The following is a 20,228-nucleotide window of genomic DNA, read 5'->3' on the forward strand; positions in this document are numbered from 1 at the left end:
CTAATGATAAATTAATTTGAGTATGAATTCAGGTTGGCAGGGGTGGGCTTTGTGGCAGCGTGGACAAAGCCACTGCTTGGGATGCATCTTAAACCTTCGTTCTGCCCTGGGGAGTGGACAGTGCATCCACAAACTGAGGACCAGTCAGTCCAATAAAACAGAAGTGAGTGAATGCATCACAGAAACAGCCCTGAGTCCCCGAGGGCTCACTGAAGAGCAGTCTTTGTGGGACAGTGTAGTAGGAAGGCAGCCTCTGAGAGGTGGAGGGACCGGGATTTAGTATTCGATGTCCACTGTGTCCTTTTTCTCAGAAAGAGCTGGGAATGTTTGCTCAGAGCTCCGTCGCCCTTCACCATCAGTTCAACCCCAAGTTTCAAACCTTGTTCCAACCCTGTAATTTGATGGGAGCTATGCAGCTCATTGAAGACTTCAGTACACACGTCAGCGTTGACTGGAGTCCTCGCAAAACTGTGAAGAAGACTGGTAAGGAACAGTTGTTAACTTCAAGGTGTTTCTTGCAGTGAGACTTGGAGTCTTATCCCACAGAACATTTCCAGGGATGATTTCCTAGGAAGGAAGATCATAGGATATTCATAGTTCTTTGCTTCTGACTTTTATCCTCCGTTTGTACTTACTTTTGAGGTTCTAGAATTACATGGTAATATTTGGGCTTAGGTAAGGCATGGAGGCAGTGGGCAGCAGGGTAGCGAGTGAAAGAAAGAAATGTGGAGTCAGAGCTAAGAATTGGACTTGAATGATAAGGGCTTAAACGTAAGCAGTGAGATCCCCATAGACGGGGTGGTTACGATGGATGTTTAGTGGTAAAGTTTGATCATGTTTTGATTTTTCTTTAAGATCAGCTCATTCCCATAGTGATTATAGGTTAGGTATGTGCAGTTTGAAATGTTGATGTGAGAGTTAGGCACAATGTTTTTAAGAAATTTGCAAGTTTCATTTCTATTTGCATTATGTTGGTAATTTTTCAGAAAATATTTGCTGTTCCCTGTAACCAAGTGTTTGCTTCTTTTTTTCTTTCTCTCTCTCTCTTTTTTTTTTTTTTAAATTAAAAATTTACTCATTTGTTGTAGAGGCACAGTTGCAGAGAGAGGGAGAGATAGAGGTTTCCAACCACTGGTTCACTCCCTTAATGGATGCAATGGGAGGAGCTGGGCCTGTCCAAAGGCAAGAGCCGGAGCTTCTTCTGGGTCTCCCACGTGGGTGCAGGGGCCCACGTACTTGGGCCACATTCTTCTGCTTTCCCAAAGCATTAACAGAGAGCTGGATCATAAGAGGAGCAGCTGGGACATGAACTGTTGCCCATCTGGGCTGCTGGTGTCAAAGGCAGAGGCTTAACCTACTATGCCACAGTGCTGGCCTCCAGTGTTTGCTTCTGATTTGTTTCCTGATTTAGCCAAGTATTTGGAGTTTATTTTCTATTAGGCTTGTCTTTGGATTTGATTTAAAATCTCTGAACCTTATCATTAAATTGGATATGTGAGTGGTCTTCAAAAATTAATGGAATATCTATTATGAAAAGACAACAAGATTTCAGAATATTTTTCATGAAATGAATTTATTTTTTTAAAAGTTGATTTATTTATTTGAAAGTCAAAGTTTACAGAGACAGAGGGCAAGACAGATTTTCCACTGTTGGTTTACCTCCCAGATGGCCACAACAGCCAGGGCGGGGTATGGTCAAAAGTCACCTTAAGGAGCTTCTCCATGTCTCCCACGTGGGCAGCAGGGTTCCTAAATGCTTGGGCCAACCTCTGCTGCTTTTCCCAGGTCATTATCAGAGAGCTGCATCAGAAGTGGAGCAGCTGGGACATGAAATGGTACCCATAGTGTGTTAAGAGTTTGCATAGAGGGCCTGGCACTGTGGCACAACAGGTTAACGCCCTGGCCTGAAGCGCCGGCATCCCATATAGGCACCAGTTCTAGTCCCGGCTGCTCCACTTCCAATCCAGTTCTCTGCTATGGCCTGGGAAAGCAGTAGAAGATGGCCCAAGACCTTGGGCCCCTGCCCCCATGTGGGAGACCTGGAAGAAGCTCCTGGCTCCTGGCTTTGGATCAGCACAGCTCCGGCTGTTGCGGCCAACATCCAACTTTGACTTTCTAATAAATAAATAAATCTTTATTAAAGAAAAAAGAGTTTACATAGAAAAGAATAAGAATCAACTTTTACTGGCATCAAATCCCTTTAGGCATGGGGTCAGCGCCATGGCTCACTTGGTTAATCCTCCGTCTGTGGCAACGGTATCCCAGATGGGCGCCGTGTTCTAGTCCCAGTTGCTCCTCTTCCTGTCCAGCTCTCTGCTGTGGCCTGGGAGGGCAGTGGAGGATGGCCCAAGTGCTTGGGCTCCTGCATCTGCATGGGAGACCAGGAAGAGGCACTGGGTTCCTGGCTTCGGATTGTCACAGCACCGGCCATGGTGGCCATTTGGGGAGTGAACAACGGACGGAAGACCTTTCTCTCTGTCTTTCTTTCACTGTCTATAGCTCTACCTGTCAAATAAAAAAAAATCCCTTTAGGCATGTATGAGATTGGGAAAGACTGGAAATTTTGGGGGTGGAGGGTGGATAGGTGGGAGAGGATCAGATTAGACAAAGGCAGCTCTACCTAAACGCAGATGTGCATTCACAACGTTTTGTGAAGCCCTCCTGTGTCCTAGAATTCCGTTTATCACAGGTATTTCTTTTTTTTTTTTCTTCCTTCCTTTCTCTCTCTCTCTCTCTCTCAGATTTACTTATTCATCTATTCGAAAGGCAGAGTTACTGAGAACAGAGGCAGAGAGAGAGAGAAGTTGTCCATCTGCTGGTTCATTCCCCAAATGGTCGCCAGGAGCTTCTTCCACATCTCCCATTTGGGTGCAGGGGCCCAAGAACTTGGGCCATCCTCCACTGCTTTCCCAGCCCATTGCAGAGAGCTGTATTGAAACAGGAGCAACCAAGGCCTGAACTGGCGCCCATATGGGATGCTGGCACTGCAGGCGGTGGCTTTACCTGCTACACCACAGTGTTGGCCCCTATTTCTTCTTACAGCTTCTGAATTTCCCTGTTTGCCAAAGCAAGTGGCTTGGATCCTGGCCACCAGCAAGGTTTTCATGTATCCAGAGCTACTTCCGGTGTGTTCCCTGAAGGCAAAGAATCCCAAGCATAAGATGACCTTCACCAAAGCTGAAGACAAGTAAGTGTTGACGTGGGGAATTGGAACAGGCTGTCCCCAGGAAAATACAGAATTCTTGAGGTGCTGAGGAAGAAAGTAGGACGGGTAGACTAAGTCATGGACACAAAAGGAAGCACAGGTGCATGGTTTATAGTGTGTGCCAGATACTGCTCTTCCCAGGGAGTGGCATGTGCATTTTTGAAACATTTAAATCACCGTATCTTGTATTTATTTATTTATTTATTTATTTATTTATTTTTCCGTCCCAGGTTAGCTGCCGGCCCCCCCGGCCTCTGCGGAGGGGCGGCACCCCTGCCGCTTTCCCTGCTTCCGCAGAGGAGCGGCACACTGCCGGCCGGCTCTCAGGGGTTCCTCAGATGTTTCCCTCAGATGTTCCTCTGTATCTTGTATTTATTGTTTTTTTTTTTTTTTTTTTTTAAGATTTATTTATTTATTGGAAAGTCAGAGTTACACAGAGAGAGGAGAGGCAGAGAGAGAGAGAGAGATCTTCCATCTGTTGGTTCCTCAATTGGCCTCAATAGCCAGAGCTGTGCCAACCTGAAGCCAGGAGCCTGGAGCTTCTTCTGGGTCTCCCACATGGGTGCAGGAGCCCAAGGTCTTGGGCCATCTTCTACTGCTTCCCCAGGTCATAGCAGAGAGCTGGATTGGAAGTGGAGCAGCCAGGTCTCGAACCAGTGCTCATATGGGATGCTGGTGCTTCAGACCAGGGTGTAAACCTGCTGTGACACAGCACCGGCCCATGATGGAAACCTCTCAACCAGGGGGCTCAGCATCGCTTCAATTCACCATAGCTGAGTGCTGGCCAGGGGAAAGGGTGTCTTGCCAGAAGGCAGCTACAGTCTTGGGGAAAGAAAGTCCAAAGAAGCCTTTTTCTCGTATCTTGTATTTATTGTAATACCAATCATGTAATGCTATTGAAGAAAATTTTTCCAAAGAAAAAACTTTTTATCTGTTTTCCTACTGTGCCCAGATATATTTTTTCTTTTTTTTTCAAAGATTTATTTATTTGAAAATCAGAGTTACACAGAGAGAGGGGAGGAGGAGAGGCAGAGAGAGAGAGAGAGAGAGAGAAAGTCTTCCATCCGATGGTTCACTCCCCAGATGGCTGCAATGGCCGGAGCTGCATCAATCCCAAGCCAGGAGCCAGGAACTTCTGGGTCTCCCATGTGGTTGCAGGGGCTCATGCACTTGGGCCCTCTTCCACTGCTTTCCCAGGTGCATTAGCAGGGAGCTGAATCAGAAGTGGAGTAGGCGGGACTCACACCTGTGCCTATATGGGATTCTGGCACTGCAGGCGGTTGCTCAGCCTACTGTGTACACCAGTACCTTAACCATAGTTAGTAGCCCTACAATAGAACTGTTATGGGCATTTTTGTGTGTGTGTGTGTGTAAGATTTTTAAAATTTATTTGAAAGGCACAGTTAGAGAGAGGGAGAGATAGATATTCCATCTGCTGGTTCACTCCCCAAATGGCTGCAGTGTCCTGGCCTGGGCCAGGCTGAAGTCAGGAGCCTGGAGCTTCCTCCGTGTCTCCTACATAGGTACAGGGCCCATGCACTTTGGCTATCTTCCACTGCTTTTCCAGGCACATTAGCAGGGAGCTGGATTGGAACTGGAGCAGCCAGGTCTAAAACTCGTGCCCGTATGAGATGCTAACATTGCAGGCAGGGGCTTAACTTGCTATGCCACAATGCTGGTGCCCTGTTTTGCTGTACTTAGTAAGGTTTCACCAAGGAACGTTGTGCATGGAGGTTTTTAAAATATTTTGAGTGGGTTAATTTCCATGAGTAAGATGGCTTGAGAAAGATTCTAAACATGATTATGTTTCTTTATGCATATTACCAGACTGCCATCAGGAAATCTATACGTTTGTAGCCGAAATTGTGTATGTTTTATTAGGAGGTAGTGCTGGTGCTGGTTTAATTCTGTAATCTGGTACTTGTTTATTTGTTAAATGTTTGTTTTATTAGAATTGCCCTCTTTTCTTTCATCTTTGAACTATCTTTGTATTTTCAGTGAAAAACTCATCATGATCTGATTTTTTAAATGTTTTATGTCTGGTTTATTCCCACTTGGGAATTTCTTTTTGTTTTTTATTCACAGTAATTAATAGCATTCACAAATGTGTGTAATTTTCTGTTGAGTAGCTTCAACTTGTACAAGAACTGGATAGAAAAAAGTAGATTGTTAAATGTGTGGGAAGGGTTTCAGACGAAAGAAGTCAGGTTTCATGTCATTGGTCCTTTCTCAGTTTGTTAGCTTTAGGACTGAAGCATTTTGAGGGGACTGAGTTTCCTAAGCCACTCATCAGCAAGTATCTCCTGACCTGCAAGACTGCCCACCAACTGACGGTGAGAATCAAGAACCTCAACATGAACCGAGCTCCTGACAACATCATTAAGGTGAGTGCTTCCTGCTCCACCTCGGTACTCCACCTGGGCGCCCTGCGTGTGCTGGGCTCCGTGTCAAGAGGGATTTCCTTTTACCTAAGGCTGATTCCTCTCACCGAGCACTGGGCTAATTCCCCTCCTGCTGCCTTTTCAGGGACATTGACCCAGTGTTCTCTCCTGGAGCACCTTCCTTCCCTCCCTCTCTAGGGGTATTCCCCCGAATACAGGGCACTTCGAAGTGTTTTGACAAAAGTGCATAGCTTTTTTTTTTTTTTTAAAGATCTATTTTATTTATTTGAAAGAGTTACAGAGAGAGGTAGAGCCAGAGAGAAATGTCTTCCATTTCCTGGTTCACTCCCCAGAAGGGCGCAACGGCTGGAGCTGGTCTTATCAGAAGCCAGGAGCCAGGAGCTTCTTCTGGGTCTCCCACCTGGGTGCAGGGGCCCAAGCACTTGTGCCATCTTTTTTACTGCTTTCCCAGGCCACAGCAGAGAGCAGCCAGGACTTAACGGGGGCCCATATGGGGTGCTGGTGCTGCAGGCCAGGGCTTTAACCTGCTGCGCTACAGCACTGGCCCCAGCTTTTTTTTATTATCGTTTTCCATAAACTTTGAAGACCCTTCATATAAAATTGTTCAAGTGTTGAAAAATTTTATATATGTATGTTTCTCCCTAGCTGCTGTTTTTCTTTTACTCTAATCTTTAAAGGCTGGACAGAATTCCATTTATATCTTTCTATTTAACTCTTTTTTTTTTATTTAGATATTTCTATCAAAGTTAGTATTTAAACAGTCAAGTTTTAAATGATTTTATGGGTCCAGTAATTCTATACGGTGAGTATTCGGTGCCAGGATTAAGATACCACGTGGGATAACCACAAATAATATTGCAGTGTCTGTGTTCAAGTTCTGGCTCCACTTCTGATTCCAACTCTGAGTGGAAGGCAGCACGTGATGGCTTAAGTATTTGTATCCCTGCCACCTAAATGGGAGACTCAGATTGAGTTCTAGGCTCCTGTCTTTTTTTTTTTTTTGACAGGCAGAGTGGACAGTGAGAGAGAGAGAGACAGAGAGAAAGGTCTTCCTTTGCCGTTGGTTCACCCTCCAATGGCCGCCGCGGCCAGTGCGCTGCGGCCGGTGCACCGCGCTGATCCGATGGCAGGAGCCAGGTGCTTCTCCTGGTCTCCCATGGGGTGCAGGACCTAAGCATTTGGGCCATCCTCCACTGCACTCCCGGGCCACAGCAGAGGGCTGGCCTGGAAGAGGGGCAACCGGGACAGAATCTGGCGCCCCAACCAGGACTAGAACCTGGTGTGCTGGCGCCGCAAGGTGGAGGATTAGCCTGCTGAACCGCTGCGCCGGCCAAGGCTTCTGTCTTGAGATTCTCCTAGCCCTAGCTGCTTGGCCGTTTGGTGAGTGAAATAGTGGGTAGAAAAATCTTTGTCTCATTCTTTTCCCTGCTTTTCAAATAAAAATTCTTAAAAATTAATTTTCTTTCTTGCTTTGCTTTATTTTCTTTTTTTTTTCTTTTTTTTTGCTAACCAGGGTGTGTTAGATGGCATATTCACTTCCATATCTGGGTATTTTGGATTTAGATATTATTTATTAACTTTAAACAAAGTGGAAGATGTAGCTCTGTCTGCATTCTTTGTTAAGATTTATTTATGCCGTGCCACAGCTCAGTAGGCTAATCCTCCACCTGCAGCGCCGGCATACCGGGTTCTAGTCCCAATTGGGGCACCGGATTCTGTCCCGGTTGCCCCTCTTCCAGGCCAGCTCTCAGCTGTGGCCCGGGAGTGCAGTGGAGGATGGCCCAAGTGTTTGGGCCCTGCACCCGCATGGGAGACCAGGAGAAGCACCTGGCTTCCAGCATTGGATCAGCGTAGTGCACCGGCCGCTGCTGCCACTGGAGGGTGAACCAACAGCAAAGGAAGACCTTTCTCTCTCTCTCTCTCCCTCACTGTCTACTTTGCCTGTCAAAAAAAAAAAAAAAAAAAAAAAAAAGAGATAAAATGTAACATAAATTTCTGTTCTACTCTCTATATTTCTTACATCCAGAATTGTAGATGGAAACATTTTTGAGAAGGTTTTAAGGTTTATTTATTTATTTGAAAGGAGGAGCATCTTTTAGGTGCCTTAAAATACATTCATGATTTTGCAGGTTTAGTAGACTTTATCCTCCTCTGCCTGACTTAGCAAATTCCATTCCATTAGTATTCATCTGTTGTTCCTGCTCTAGAAAATATTTTTTATCCCTGTTGTGTGTTGTTTTTTGTGTAACATCTTTTTTTTTTTTTCATTTAAATATTGATATATGTATTTAAAAGGCATAGTAATAGAAAGGAGAGACAAAGACAGATCTTCTGTCTTCTAGTTCACTCCCTAAATGGTCACCATGGCTGGAGCTTGGCCATTCCAAAGCCAGAAGCCTGGACTTCGGCTGCATTTCCCACAGGGTTGGCAGGGGTCCAAGCAATTGAGCCATCTTCTATTGCTTTCCTAGGGACAATAGCAGGGAGCTAGATGGGAGCAAAGCTGCTGGTACTCAAACTAGCAGTCTGATATGGAATGCTGGCATCTCAAGTGACAGACAAACCCTTCGTGCCACAACCACGAATACTTTGTGCTTTTTTCACTTAAAATATGATTACTGATCTACTTGATGTATCTCCCACTGGTCTGCACACTACTTGAGAGGAGGAATGGCTTCTCCTGGCTGTGTGTCGGGGTTTAAGCTTTGCACATAGAAAGGACCCCAGCATATGCTAGATGAGTAGATAATTTTTGTCAGTGGTTTAAGTTCAATTCTTTTCATTTACCCTTAAAGCTGAACCTTAGTCTTTTTTCCCATCATTTGCTTAAAAGGAAGCTTCCATTGTCCAAGATGAGGGTTGAGGCACTCTGTATTGTACCTGCTGAGTAGGAGCAAAAAAAAATTTTTTTTTTTAAGATTTATTTATTTGAAAGGCAGAGTTACAGAGAGGCAGAGAGAGGGGGTGGGTTTCTACCTGCTGCTTCACTCCGCAGATGGCCACAATGGCCAGAACTGGGCCGACCCAAAGCCAGGAGCAATGAACTTCTTCCAGGACTACCATGTGGGTGCAGGGGCTCAAAGATCCGGGCCATCTTCCACATCTTTCCTAGGCCGTATCAGAGAGCTGGATTGGAAATGGAGCAGCCGGGAAACGAACGGGAGCACATATGAGATGCCGGCACTGTAGGCGGTGGCTTTACTTGCTAGACCACAGTGCCAGCCCTGGGAGCAAATCTTATGGAAGATTACTCTGACCTGCTTTTTTTGTCTGTGACCTAAACTCTCCCCTTCCTGGAAATTAGAATGGAGATCCTTAGTCCAGAAGTTTTGAGCAATTTAAAAGTCTTTATTAGAGATTAGTTTAAATTGAAATCCCAAATCACTAAGCATATGCTTTTTTAAAGTGTATGGATGGGCCGGCGCTGGGGCTCACTAGGCTAATCCTCCGCCTTGTGGCACGGGCACACCGGGTAGTAGTCCCGGTCGGGGCACCGGATTCTGTCCCGGTTGCCCCTCTTCCAGGCCAGCTCTCTGCTGTGGCCAGGGAGTGCAGTGGAGGATAGCCCAAGTGCTTGGGCCCTGTACCCCATGGGAGACCAGGAGAAGCACCTGGCTCCTGCCATCAGATCAGCGTGGTGCGCCGGCCGCAGCGCACCGACTGTGGCGGCCATTGGAGGGTGAACCAACAGCAAAGGAAGACCTTTCTCTCTGTCTCTCTCTCTCACTGTCCACTCTGCCTGTCAAAAAATAAATAAATAAATAAAGTGTATGGATATTCATGTGTGCCTGTATATCTCAAACAGCAGGCCATGTTTCTTGGAGGAAGGTAAGGTGTGTCTTGTTTCTTCCTGCCCAGTTTTATAAGAAGACTAAGCAGCTGCCTGTCTTACTGAAGTGCTGTGAGGAGATCCAGCCACATCAGTGGAAGCCACCGGTGGAGAGGGAAGAACACCGCCTCCCCTTCTGGCTAAAGGTACAGCCCTCCTCCAAGGCTGTTGGGAACGGAAGGACACAGAATTCTGGGAGAAATTTCCAGGGCTCCTTTAAGCTTCTAACATTTTACTAATAGATAGAACTAGGACTTCAGCAATCTTCCTCATTTCTTTTCCCTTGTCAGTTTTCTGCCTTTCCCCCAGGTGAGTTTCTAGAACCTTTTCAAAACTATAGGTATAATAATAATTTGCTGAAGAAAATTCAGCAACTAGTTTCTAGAGCATATAATTAGAATGTTGTCTTTGTAGAAAGTTGGTATGCGGAAAAACCCATCTTGGAAAGGTCTCCTGAGCCTGTATTGCAGAGGTCCCTAATCTAGAAAGCTGTGTTCTTTGTCGCGAACTGTTACACGCGCGGGATCAGAGTGTTCTTGCTCCCCACAGGCCAGTCTGCCATCCATCCAGGATGAACTGCGCCGCCTGGCTGGTGGTGCGAGAGAGGCAGGCAACGGGACTGGAACCGCTGAGATCGGCGCAGAACAAGGACTGGAGAAAAACGGAGCAGAGCTGGGAAGTGAAACTCAGTACCCACTGCTGTTGCCCAAAGGTGTAGTCCTGAACCTAAAGCCAGTTGCCAACCGGTTTTCCAGGAAGGCTTGGAGTCAGAAGCGGTCATCAGTGCTGAAGCCCCTCCTTATCCGACCTAACCCCTCTCTCCAGCCTGGCTTCAACCCTGGGAAAACTCCAGCCCGGTCAACGCAGTCAGAAGCCCCTCCCAGCAAAATCGTGCGGATCCCTCACCTGATCCATCCGGCCACTGGCACACCAGCAGTTCCCGGTGTCTCTCCGCTGGGGATCAATGGGACTGATAGTTTTGATTCGTCAACAGCACTGCCTACTATGTCCTTGGAGGCCAGGCCCAGCTTCCCTCTGTCTGATAGCCAGACTGTGCTCTCCTCTGCCCCCGTGCCCAAGATAATGCTGCCTTCACTTGGTCCATCCAAGTTCAGAAAGCCATGTGTTAGACGGAGATCCTCAAAGCGAAAGGGTTCCAAGTCTTCTCCCTGTCTGAAAACCGCCCCCTTAATCTCCCCCCCACCAGTTATCTTTACTGTTCCTGCCACCACCGTGAAGGTTGTGAGCCTGGGCAGTGGCTGTAACGTGATCCAGCCTGTTAATGCAGCTGTGGCCCAGAGCCCCCAGACCATTCCCATCACCACCCTCTTGGTTAACCCTACTTCCTTCCCCTGTCCACTGAACCAGCCCCTCGTGGCTTCCTCCATCTCACCCTTAATTGTTTCCAGCAACTCTGTGAATCTTCCTGTACCACCCACCCCTGAAGATGAGGCCCATGTGAATGTGGACATTGCTTGTCCTTTGGTTGAAGGGCAGAGTGCCTTTCAAAGCCCAGTGCCCAAATTGGAACCCCAGGAACTATCTCCTGTGTGTGCAACTGTCTTCCCCAAAGAGGAGCGCAGCCCAGGGCCTCCAGTAGCAAACAGAGAAAGCCAGGAAGGACTGTCAGAGAACTGTGCCTATTGGACTGTTGTGAAAACAGAGGAGGGGATACAAATGCTGGAGCCTCTGCCTCCGCGCCTCCAGGAACATCTGAACTCTGCCCCCGGGGGTCTGGATGGAACGGTCAAGGTGGAACCTGAAGATGCCGGGGAGGAAGTCTCCAGTGGACCCCCTGTGCAGGACGTTTGTGATGGAGTCAAAGAAGAGCACTCCGTGGAAATGGACATTGTCTCTGCAGGGGAGGGGTCGAGCAGTGCCAGGGACGTGAAGAAACAGACAGTGATACGGAAGGAGGGGGAGAAGGGCCCACCAGCTAAAGCCCCTTCAGCCTCTCAGGAGCCTGCTGATGAAGGGAACTCTGGGGAAGTGAGCAGATCGCCACAGAAGGCCTTGTCCTCCGTGGACCCTGAAATGCTGCATAGCAGCACCCCTGGGAAGCCCGAAGACTCCTCCACCGTCGATGGGCAGTCAGCGGGGATCTCTGCTGGGCCAGAAACTTTTTTTTTTTATAATACACATTTTCCATGAATTATAGGCCACACTGTGTGGATTTTTGAATTCTGTATGCAGGAAACGTGGTGTGAGAGGTAAGCCTGGCTCAGCCGAGTCAGCTCCATGTCTGTGCAGTGCAAGTGCACCACGTGGCATGACCAGGAGGTAGCGGCCACTGCACATTGAGAAAGGAAGCTACAGAGTGAGCGCGGCTCTGTGCTGGTCTTGCCACAGGCTATGTCTTCATGAGGAACATGCACTGTTTTCTGAGATAAACAGGGCACGGGGCCTCACACAGGACAGTCAGGTGAGAACAGTTCAAACACCTGCGCGAACTTATCTAGCCGTCAGCGCAATAAAAGGAGAAGTTCCTGAGCGTCTCTTCTCTGCAGAGGCGCCACGTGAACCATGTGTTCTGGGGAAGGGCGGACGCAGGGGAGAGCCAGTAGATCCCCTCCGGGATCCTCCAGCGGCTTTACAGCCACCCACTGTAGATGGGAAGGCCACGTGAGACCCAGCCCTCGGCACCGGCCTGACCGACTCACCTGGTGGGGCTCTGCTGGCCTCCACTTCCGGAGCCGTCTTGGGGGAGGCGGAGGTGGAAGGGGGCTTCTCGGCAGCGTCTCCAACCGCCTCATCAGTCATTTCGTCCTCTTTCTGCAGGCTCTCCATCCCCTCGGCTTCTTCCTCTTCCTCCTCTTCCGGCTCGGAGTTCTCCTCCTGGGAGTTCTCTTCCTCAGACTCCCCCTCCTGACTCATGCGCCTTTCAGATGCCAGCCAAGTCAGCTTCTCCATAGTTTCCTGCAACCCCCAAAGAGCACTCACAATGGCTCCGGCAGGCTCACTACGGCTCCCAGCTCACAGAGCTGTACCGGGGCTCCTACGATAAAGAGCGGGCCCCCACACCTGTGAGGAGCAGCAGGAGTCCCAGGATGTAGGAACCTGGTGTGAGAGGTAAGTCTGGCTCACACCTGCTTTCCCAGGCCACAGCAGAGAGCTGGACTGGAAGAGGAGCAGCCGGCACTAGAATCGGCGCCCATATGGGAATGCCGGCGCCACAGGTGGAGGATTAACCTAGTGTGCCACAGCGCTGGCCCCGCCAGCAATTTCTATCTTTTCCTGAGGTTTCCTTCTCATCCTCCAGCCCTAGGTGCATCACCTCTCTTCTCCTGCAAATTCACCTTCATTACGATTTGAGTGAAATATTAGAAAACATATCTTTCAGTATGGGCTCCTTGATGGAGCAGGTTAATCCTCCGTCTGCAGTGTTAGTATCCCATATGGGCGCTGGTTCTAGTACTGGCTGCTCCTATTCTGGCTCTCTGCAGTGCACTGGGAAGGCAGTGGAGGATGGCTCAAGTGCTTGGGCCCCTGCACCCGTGTGGGAGGCCCAGGGTTAACTCCTGGCTCCTAGCTTTTGATCATTGCAGCTCCGGCCATTGGGCCATCTGGGGAGTAAACCAATGAAGGAAGACCTTTCTCTGTGTCTCTCCCTCTCACTGCGGTTCTACCTCTCAAATAAAATTTTTTAAAAAACAAAACAAAACATAGTTGCCACTTAAATCAGTTTCATGGCTGGGGTTGTGGTACTGGGGTTAAGCTGTGCCTGATGCCAGCATCCCATATTGGAGCACCAATTTGATACCTGGCTGCTCCACTTCTCATCCAGCCCCATTCTGCTGCTGCCTAAGAAGGCAGCAGCAGATGGTTCACGTTCTTGGGCCCTTTCCACCCATGTGGGAGACATAGATAAAGTGCCTGGCTTCTGGCTTCAGCTTGGCTTAGTCCCAGGTGTTGCAGCTATTTGGGGAGTGAACCAGAGGATGGAAGACCTCTTTGTGTGTGTCTCTGTCTCTGATGTTCTACTTTTGCAATAAATGAATTTTTAAAAAGAAATGGTACGATGGGCCAATGCTGTGGCATAGCAGGTAAAGCTGCTCCCTGCAGTGCTGGCATCCCATATGGGCACTGATTGGAGTCCTGGCTGTTCCACTTCTGATTCAACTCTGCTGTGGTCTGTGAAGGCAGTAGAAGATGTCCCAATTCCTTGGGCCCCAGCACCTACATGGGAGGCTCAGAAGAAACTCCTGGCTTTGGATTGGCCCAGCTCCGGCTGTTGCAGCCATTTTGGGAGTAAACCATTGGATGGAAGACCTCTCTATCTCTGCCTCTGCCTTTCAGTAACTCTGACTTTCAAATAAATAAATTGATTAAAAAATACATATATATGGGCTGGTACTGTGGTATAGTGGGTAAGGCCACCGCCTGCAGTGCCGGCATCCATATGGGCACTGGTTCAAGTCCCGGCTTCTTCATTTCCGATACAGCTCTCTGCTATGGCCTAGGAAAGCAGTAGAAGATGGCCCAAGTCCTTGGGCCCCTGCACCCATGTGGGAAACTGGAAGAAGCTCCTGACTCCTGGTTTCAGATTGGCACAGCTCCAGCCCTTGTGGCCAGTTGGGGAGTGGACCAGTGGATGGAGGACCGACCTCTCACTCTCTCTCTATCTCTGCCTCTCCTTCTGTCTCTCTGGAATTCTGACTTTCAAATAAAATAAATAAATCTTAAGAAAAAAAATAAAAAAGAAATGGTTCGAAAGTCCTCCTCAGACATTTTTGTTGTTAATTGTTAATGCTTATTACAGCTTTTCCTGTATTTCAAGGGACCCATTGGCTTCCCTGATCCAGCCTAGAGAGAGACCAAGGCCACTGGGTAACTTGTTGGCCAGCATCATCAGTGAAATGGGCAGAGTCAGACATGGTGGCCAGACCTGGGCTCCTTCAGTGTGGCCACACTGGACCAGTGGGAGGGACTGGAGGTGAGTTTTCTGCTAGGGAATGCAGTTAGGTGTTGGGGTGGGGTGGTTGGCTGTGGCATGGCCTCTTGCCTGTCTCCCCCCAGGGCTCTTTGGGGATACATACCGTGCACAGGCTCGGGAGCGCTCTTTACACCGGGTGTGCAGTGACCCGTGGTAGCCTGGCGGATGCTCTCCAAGGGGAGATGTGGAAAGGGCAGGCCTTCTGTGGCACAGAGTGAGGATTTGCAGGGGGTTGGAGGATGAGGGACCAGGGCACGAGAGCCATGGCTCAGGTGGACCACAGCGCTGCACAGAGGTGCCGACTGGGGAAGCAGCTTAGGGAGAGGCTGGGAGGCTCCGGAGTGGAGCTGCACAGGCTCTGGGTGTCTCAGCTGGGGCTTCTCCTGGGAGGCTGTTGCTCAGGATCCCAGCCCTGGTTTCGCCTCCTCAAGGGGTTAACAAAGTGGAAAGAGACTTGGCTCTTGCCAAGAGCTCCTGGCAGTTGAGCAAATGCCATTGTGTGTGCTCTGTGTCTTGGGCCCTGGATTTGAGGCTGTTTTGTTCCCAGCCCAAATCAGTCCCTTTCTTGCCAGTCTCTTCCCAGCTGCAGCTTGGCCTAGAGCCAGCTTCCACTCCCGGCCTTGGGCAGTGAGTCCATGAGCTGTCTGGAAGAGTCCAGCTGGTTGGTAGCTTTCCCTGGCTGAGGATACCAGGAAAAGTGTGTTGCAAAATATCCTCCAGTGAGGAGAAAGACAGAGGTAGGTAGCTTCAGTAACTACAAGCTTCTTGTATAATTAGGTGAATGCCAGCTTTTGTGGCATCATGATGTTCAGAGTCCACTGTTGGTAGGTATACGTTCAGCATGTATGCCGTGTTGTTTCACAGCAGTTAAGCTTTGGTACGTCATGCTGGCATCCCTTACTGGAATGCCTGTTCAATTTAGCTACTCTGCTTCCTCTCCAGGCCCTCTGCTAATGCATGTGGGGAGGTAATAGATGGTGGCCAAAGTTCTTTGGGCTCTGACACCCATGTGGAAGACCCAGAGTGTTGGTTCCCTGCCTCAGCCCATATGGCCATTTGGAGAGTGAAGCAGTGCATGGAAGATCTCTTTTATTTCCCCCTTTGTCACTCTTCAAATAAATCTTAAAAACAAATCTTATGGTGCACTGTGTGTAGCACAGATGATAAAAACTACCATTTTGGTGTGTAATTTATTGTTTATGACGGGTGTTTTATTAGAACTTTCTCTGAATCAGAACTCATTACATATGTGCCATTTAGAACTGTAGAACTGAGGAAGCTGGACTCAGAAATCCTGCCTGATGCTCTATAGCACTAAAAAGCAGTGTTGGGATTGAAATTCTTAACAACTTTTAAGCAGAGTCTGTAGTACACATTAGGGATAATAAGGAGAGTAAAGACCTAGAGACCACAGCACGTGAGGAAACACGCAAGGAACTGGATTGGAAGGTGTCTGGGAATAATAGCTGTCTATAAATATCATGATTTTAGGTAGTTTGGTGGAAGAGGATCTTGTTAACTTTGGAAAGAACTGGCACCAGCAAGCACAGGTGCCAGGAAGACAGCTTCTGATTCCATGGAAAGAACTAAATTCTAGAACTGCCTCATAGCGGCCAGATGGTCTCATATACACAAGTTGGATCTTTGTAGCTCAGGCACGTTCTAGAAAGGACGTCTCCAAGGCATTGGAATAGATGTCTCTGAAGTACTTTTTCCCTCAAAAGTCCAGGATTCTGTGGCTGGTACTGTGGCGTAGTAGGCTAAGCCTCCGTCTGCGGTGCCGACATCCCATACACGTGCTAATTAGAGTGCCGGCTGCTCCACTTCTGATCTGGCTTCCTGCTAATGGGCCTGGAAAGACTGGAAGGTGGCCCAAGTGCTTGGACCCTGCACCAACATAGGAGACATGGAAGAATCTTCTAGTTCCTGGCTTTGGATCGGTTGAGCTCTGGCTGTTATGGCCCTTTGGTGAGTGAACCAGTGGATGTAAGACCTCTTTCTCTCTGCCTATATTTGTAACACTCTCATATAAAGAGATAATGTTTAAAAAAATTACTGTGACTGCTGCTTGCTGCTCTGTGCCTCCAAGGTCATGGATAATTGAGGGATGGTGTATCGCCAACTGTTAGAGTGCTTGAAATCAAGTGCTTTCTACAACGTGAACAAGTTGTAGTGGCAGTTCTTTAAACAGGAGACTGTAAGGTCTCTGCCCGGCTCCTTCAGCCCCATCGCACCTGCTCCTAAACACAGCCTCTCACTGTGAGGTGGGCCACTGGAGAACAGCGGAATGGGGAGAGCACTGGCGTCAGCCCGATACTGCTCCAGCCCAGGCACAGCTAGTCTGTTTGACTAACAGTTTCTTCCTGAGCCTCGGCTTCCTGAATCTGGAGAATGCACAGGAAGCAGTCATTCCTACCTGAAGGCAACTGTTACCATGAAAGAAACTAAATGTGGTACCGTTTCTTTTCCTGTTTCCATTGAGTTTCCCTCTAATGGCAGCCACTGTATTAAGTGCTACCCTAGCTACCTTCCCAAGGACTCCCCAAGTGCACTGGAGAAAGGAAAGTGTTGGAGAGAAGGCATAAGAAGAAAGAGTAGAGAAAACCAGAGATTGCTCACGCGATCACAAAGGGGACTTGTGTTTTGGAAACAGGACTGAAAGGATAAGGATGGAGAGGGTGAGGCGGAGTTAGCCTTGGGAAGACTGGAAGCGCCGCGTTGCGCGTTGCGTTGCGGGGTGTGGAGCCTGGGTTCTGCCTGCTGTCCTGATCTGGGGCCTTCTCCCCTAGAGCCGGGGGTGGGGGAGCAGCTGGCTTTTGCTCATTTCCAGCCCCGTTCCCTGGTTAGATTATGTCCCCACCCTAAATAGGGGAATCAGACGCTCAGACCTCCTGCCTCCCGGGAGGCACAGCAGCTCTGAAGGGACGGGAAGGTTCCCAGCTGGCAGCAGCTGGCGGGTGAACTGCAGTCACACCGAGGGCGACGCAAGGGAAGTCCATCCGTTAGATTGATTGGACCAGGAAAGCCCAGCGCACAGCTTGAATCCCCCGCAGGGGAAAACGATCGTGGCTTCTGAAGCGGCCCAGGGAGTGTGGTGAAGCTGCTGCTGGGGCCCGCGGGGCTGGGTCGGGGAGCCTTGGCTCCGCGATGACGTAATGCTTTCTCTGGTACACAAAGCGGTCTCCCCCTGGGCTGGGCCTCTCGCCCCTCCCCCTGCGGCCCTGCTCCCGCCCCCTCCAGCCCCCGCGCTCACGGGTGAGTTGCTGGTTTTGAAAAGCCGGCCCGGGAAGCAGGGAACAAAGGCCCCGGAAGGAGAACCTCGGCACTGCCAGGAGGCCCAGAAATAGACATCACGTCATCCCCAGCCCCGCCGCGCCAAGCGCCATTTGGAAGCGAGGGGCCGACCCCACCATTACGGTGCAGAATGGGGGGGTGCAGATTGGGGCTCGCAGGGCTCGCGTGTCCTCCCGGCGCCAGCCTGCAGCTGCCCAGCCGAAGGAGCGGCTTCCTTGTTGCTCCCCGCCCCCGCACCCCTCTTTCCCCAGGAGCGGCCGCCTCCGCTGGCCGCGCGCCACCCAGCCACAGTCTCCAAGCTGCCATCTTGATGTCCCATCCCCCTTGCCACCTCCCTCCCCCGCAGCCCCTAGGAGTGGGAGGGGGAGCAAGGGGCACCGCCCTGCGTGCCCCGAGGGGGAGAGGGGGAGGGCTCGGCCTGCCGCACCTCTCCTCCCCCAGAAGGAGGGGGTCACGTCCTCCGCACGCTCGCTGCTTCTCACCTCCAGCGGTGCTGACAGTGCACCACCACACAGGGGTTTAGCACCCCGGATGCCTCCCCTCGGTCCCATCCCTGCATCGCGCAGCCCCCATCAGGAGCTAGCCACTGCCCGCTCCGCACCGCCGCAGGCCGGCACTGCAAGGCTCTGGTCCCGGCTCCACTCCCTGCCGGGCGGCTGGGCCCCGCTGGCTCTGCACCGGTTCCGAACACCTCCAGCCTGGTTTGCCGGCCTGTACTTACCGAAGCTAGGTCGGATATTGGTGATCTCAGCCATGTCGTAATCAGAGGCGGTTGCTGGAAATGCTTCTGCAGTGGTCCGACCACTCCGGGAGCCGTCGGTCAGCGCCGAGGCCGCCTCGGTGGCGCGCTAGGTCAGGGGAGGGGGCAGGTATGTGGCAGACGCCTCCCGCGACGGTGCAGTCCCTGGTTGCCAGCTGCGCTTGCCTCTTACGATGCTCCAGGGATGCTCTGAGGCAAGGATGCAGGTGCAGCCAGACTGGTCCTGATGCGAGGTAGGCTCCGCCTTCCTCCGAAGGGCCTCGGTAGAAGACTCCGCCCCTGGCCGAAAGGTTCCGGAAGGCAAGCCCCGCCCCCTCCGGAAGGCCTCTGGGAGGGGTTCCCTCCCGCCGCCGAGTGTTCCCGGGGGTGAGGCCCCGCCCCCTGGGGGGGGGCTGTGGGTGCCTAGGGCGGAAGTCGCGAGGGCTGGGGAAGCGGTGTAGGTAGTTTATCGCACGGGGCCGTGCAGATCTTGGGATTCGCTTCTCTGGACCTAGCAGCCGACTGTTCTGCGTTCGCGAGTTTGAAAAACCAAAATTCTACAGCGCCTGGAGTTTGGGTGGACTGTGGTCAGCACACATTTTTGAGCCCATTAAAGGTTCTTGAAGTTCAGAAGCTGGGGAAGCAACACCGAAAGTTTCGTAAAAATCCTTTGGTTGTACCCGTTAGCAGGTGGATTTTGTGCTGCGTAAATAAAACTTTTCTCAAAAAGACTAATGGAGAGTGCTAAACTTGATCATGGTTGAGAATTTTTCTCCGTGCTTAGAACTGAGGATGGGGTTGGGCGGGAGGAGTTCTGGTGGAGGGGAGGGAGAGAGGAGAGAGGAGAGAGGGAGAGAGAGATGAGAACCAGAACTAAAGAGCAGGTCAACAGGAGGGCAGGAATGCAACTCGGAGCTTCTGGAGGCTTCCCTGGCATGGGGGAGTTGGTGTGTTTCAAGGCAGGGTCAGACTGTTGGCGATTGTAGCGGCGATTATGTAATCTTATCCTTGATTCTGGCTGTGGGTACTTTTAGGCTGTCGGCTTCTGTTTCCCGACAGGATCGGTTCCTATGCATACGTCCTTGGAGGTTCTCCTGTACAATGGAGTTGAATGCAATTTTCCATTTGATGTTCTGACCTATAACAGTGAGAACATGGGCTAGGAGTCATTCATTCGTTCACTCAGAACACATGTGTTGAAGTACTGGCCGTCGACGACGCCCCAGGAGCTAGACTTAGGACATCGGATACCGGAGTCCCTTGATAGGTGTTCACCTTGTGAAAGCAAGCACCCAAGTGAGCCAGAACTACGTCCTGTGCAAACCGCAGCACAGTATGGTAATTTCCACTGTCTCACCGGGTCGACTGTGGAGAGCCAGTCACCCAAGATAACGTGGGAGCATCTTGCATAACGCCGATTATTACACAGATGTGAGGTATTATTATAGCTTGAGTGCAACACTGCCTTTGTGTCCTTCAGGAAACTGCGTTATTTGTAAACACGAGATTCCTCCTTCTCTGTGTCCTTGGTTCTGTGTCGCAGGTGTCTCGCGGCGAGACTGATTCATTGTCAACCGGGCCGTTTTGTGCAGACGGGGAGCGTTCTAGAGACAAAGTCCAGGACGCCTCTACAAATATTTTGCCAGTAACTGACGTGCTACCGCCGTGGCTTCATTGTGCCCTCAAGCAGGATGGCGCCTGGAGGTTGGCGCATGCTTCTTGACGCGCAGTCGCCGCGCGCCGCGGCCCGGGGGCGCGCACGTCACCGGGCGCCGTTGGCTGACTTCCGGTGGCGCGGATGCCGGATTCCGCGGGATGAGGTGGGC

General features: G+C 50.4%; 3 protein-coding genes across 18 annotated transcripts in view; 2 read left to right on the plus strand and 1 right to left on the minus strand.

Annotated features, from left to right (window-relative positions):
- Window positions 1-14,149, plus strand: part of LOC108177661 (YY1-associated protein 1) — a 35,338-nt gene extending 21,189 nt beyond the window's left edge. For 3 of the 10 annotated variants that reach the window (XM_070077572.2, XM_070077573.2, XM_070077575.1), the window contains 7 exons: window positions 312-483; window positions 3,043-3,187; window positions 5,439-5,589; window positions 9,466-9,582; window positions 9,986-11,646; window positions 12,215-12,505; window positions 13,879-14,149. In XM_070077572.2, the coding sequence (XP_069933673.1) occupies window positions 312-483; window positions 3,043-3,187; window positions 5,439-5,589; window positions 9,466-9,582; window positions 9,986-11,587 (2,187 nt within the window). In that variant the 3' untranslated portion in view covers window positions 11,588-11,646; window positions 12,215-12,505; window positions 13,879-14,149. Of the gene's footprint in view, window positions 1-311; window positions 484-3,042; window positions 3,188-5,438; window positions 5,590-9,465; window positions 9,583-9,985; window positions 12,100-12,214; window positions 12,506-13,878 lie in introns of all 10 variants that reach the window. The other 7 variants (XM_089299851.1, XM_070077574.2, XM_070077578.1 and 4 more) reach the window with 3 other exon arrangements.
- On the minus strand, window positions 312-18,682 carry LOC138850531 (GON-4-like protein). 3 transcript variants are annotated; one of them, XR_016210582.1, is made up of 3 exons: window positions 18,385-18,682; window positions 12,097-12,352; window positions 312-567 (listed from the first exon to the last, which is right to left on the minus strand). XR_016210582.1 is itself a non-coding variant. In XM_089299867.1 (2 exons), the coding sequence occupies exons 1-2, from the start codon at window positions 12,344-12,346 to the stop codon at window positions 4,408-4,410; spliced, it is 261 nt and encodes an 86-aa protein (XP_089155993.1). In that variant the 3' UTR covers window positions 4,163-4,407. The 3 variants fall into 3 exon arrangements, 2 of the variants coding, with proteins under 2 accessions (XP_089155993.1, XP_089155994.1); XM_089299867.1 differs by lacking the exons at window positions 312-567; window positions 18,385-18,682 and adding an exon at window positions 4,163-4,418 and having other exon boundaries at window positions 12,097-12,346; XM_089299868.1 differs by lacking the exons at window positions 312-567; window positions 18,385-18,682 and adding an exon at window positions 8,711-8,733 and having other exon boundaries at window positions 12,097-12,346.
- Window positions 18,683-20,183: 1,501 nt separating this feature from the next.
- LOC100350760 (GON-4-like protein) overlaps window positions 20,184-20,228 on the plus strand; it is a 78,868-nt gene continuing 78,823 nt past the window's right edge. For all 5 annotated transcript variants that reach the window (XM_089299840.1, XM_008264339.5, XM_051857207.3 and 2 more), the window contains exon 1: window positions 20,184-20,222. The gene's annotated coding sequence lies outside the window, so the exon portion shown is untranslated. The remainder of the gene's footprint in view (window positions 20,223-20,228) is intronic.

Source organism: Oryctolagus cuniculus, chromosome 7 (genome assembly GCF_051225735.1).
Source record: "Oryctolagus cuniculus isolate XC-2025 breed Fujian yellow rabbit chromosome 7, ASM5122573v1, whole genome shotgun sequence".
In the NCBI taxonomy this organism is placed as follows: Eukaryota; Metazoa; Chordata; class Mammalia; order Lagomorpha; family Leporidae; genus Oryctolagus; species Oryctolagus cuniculus.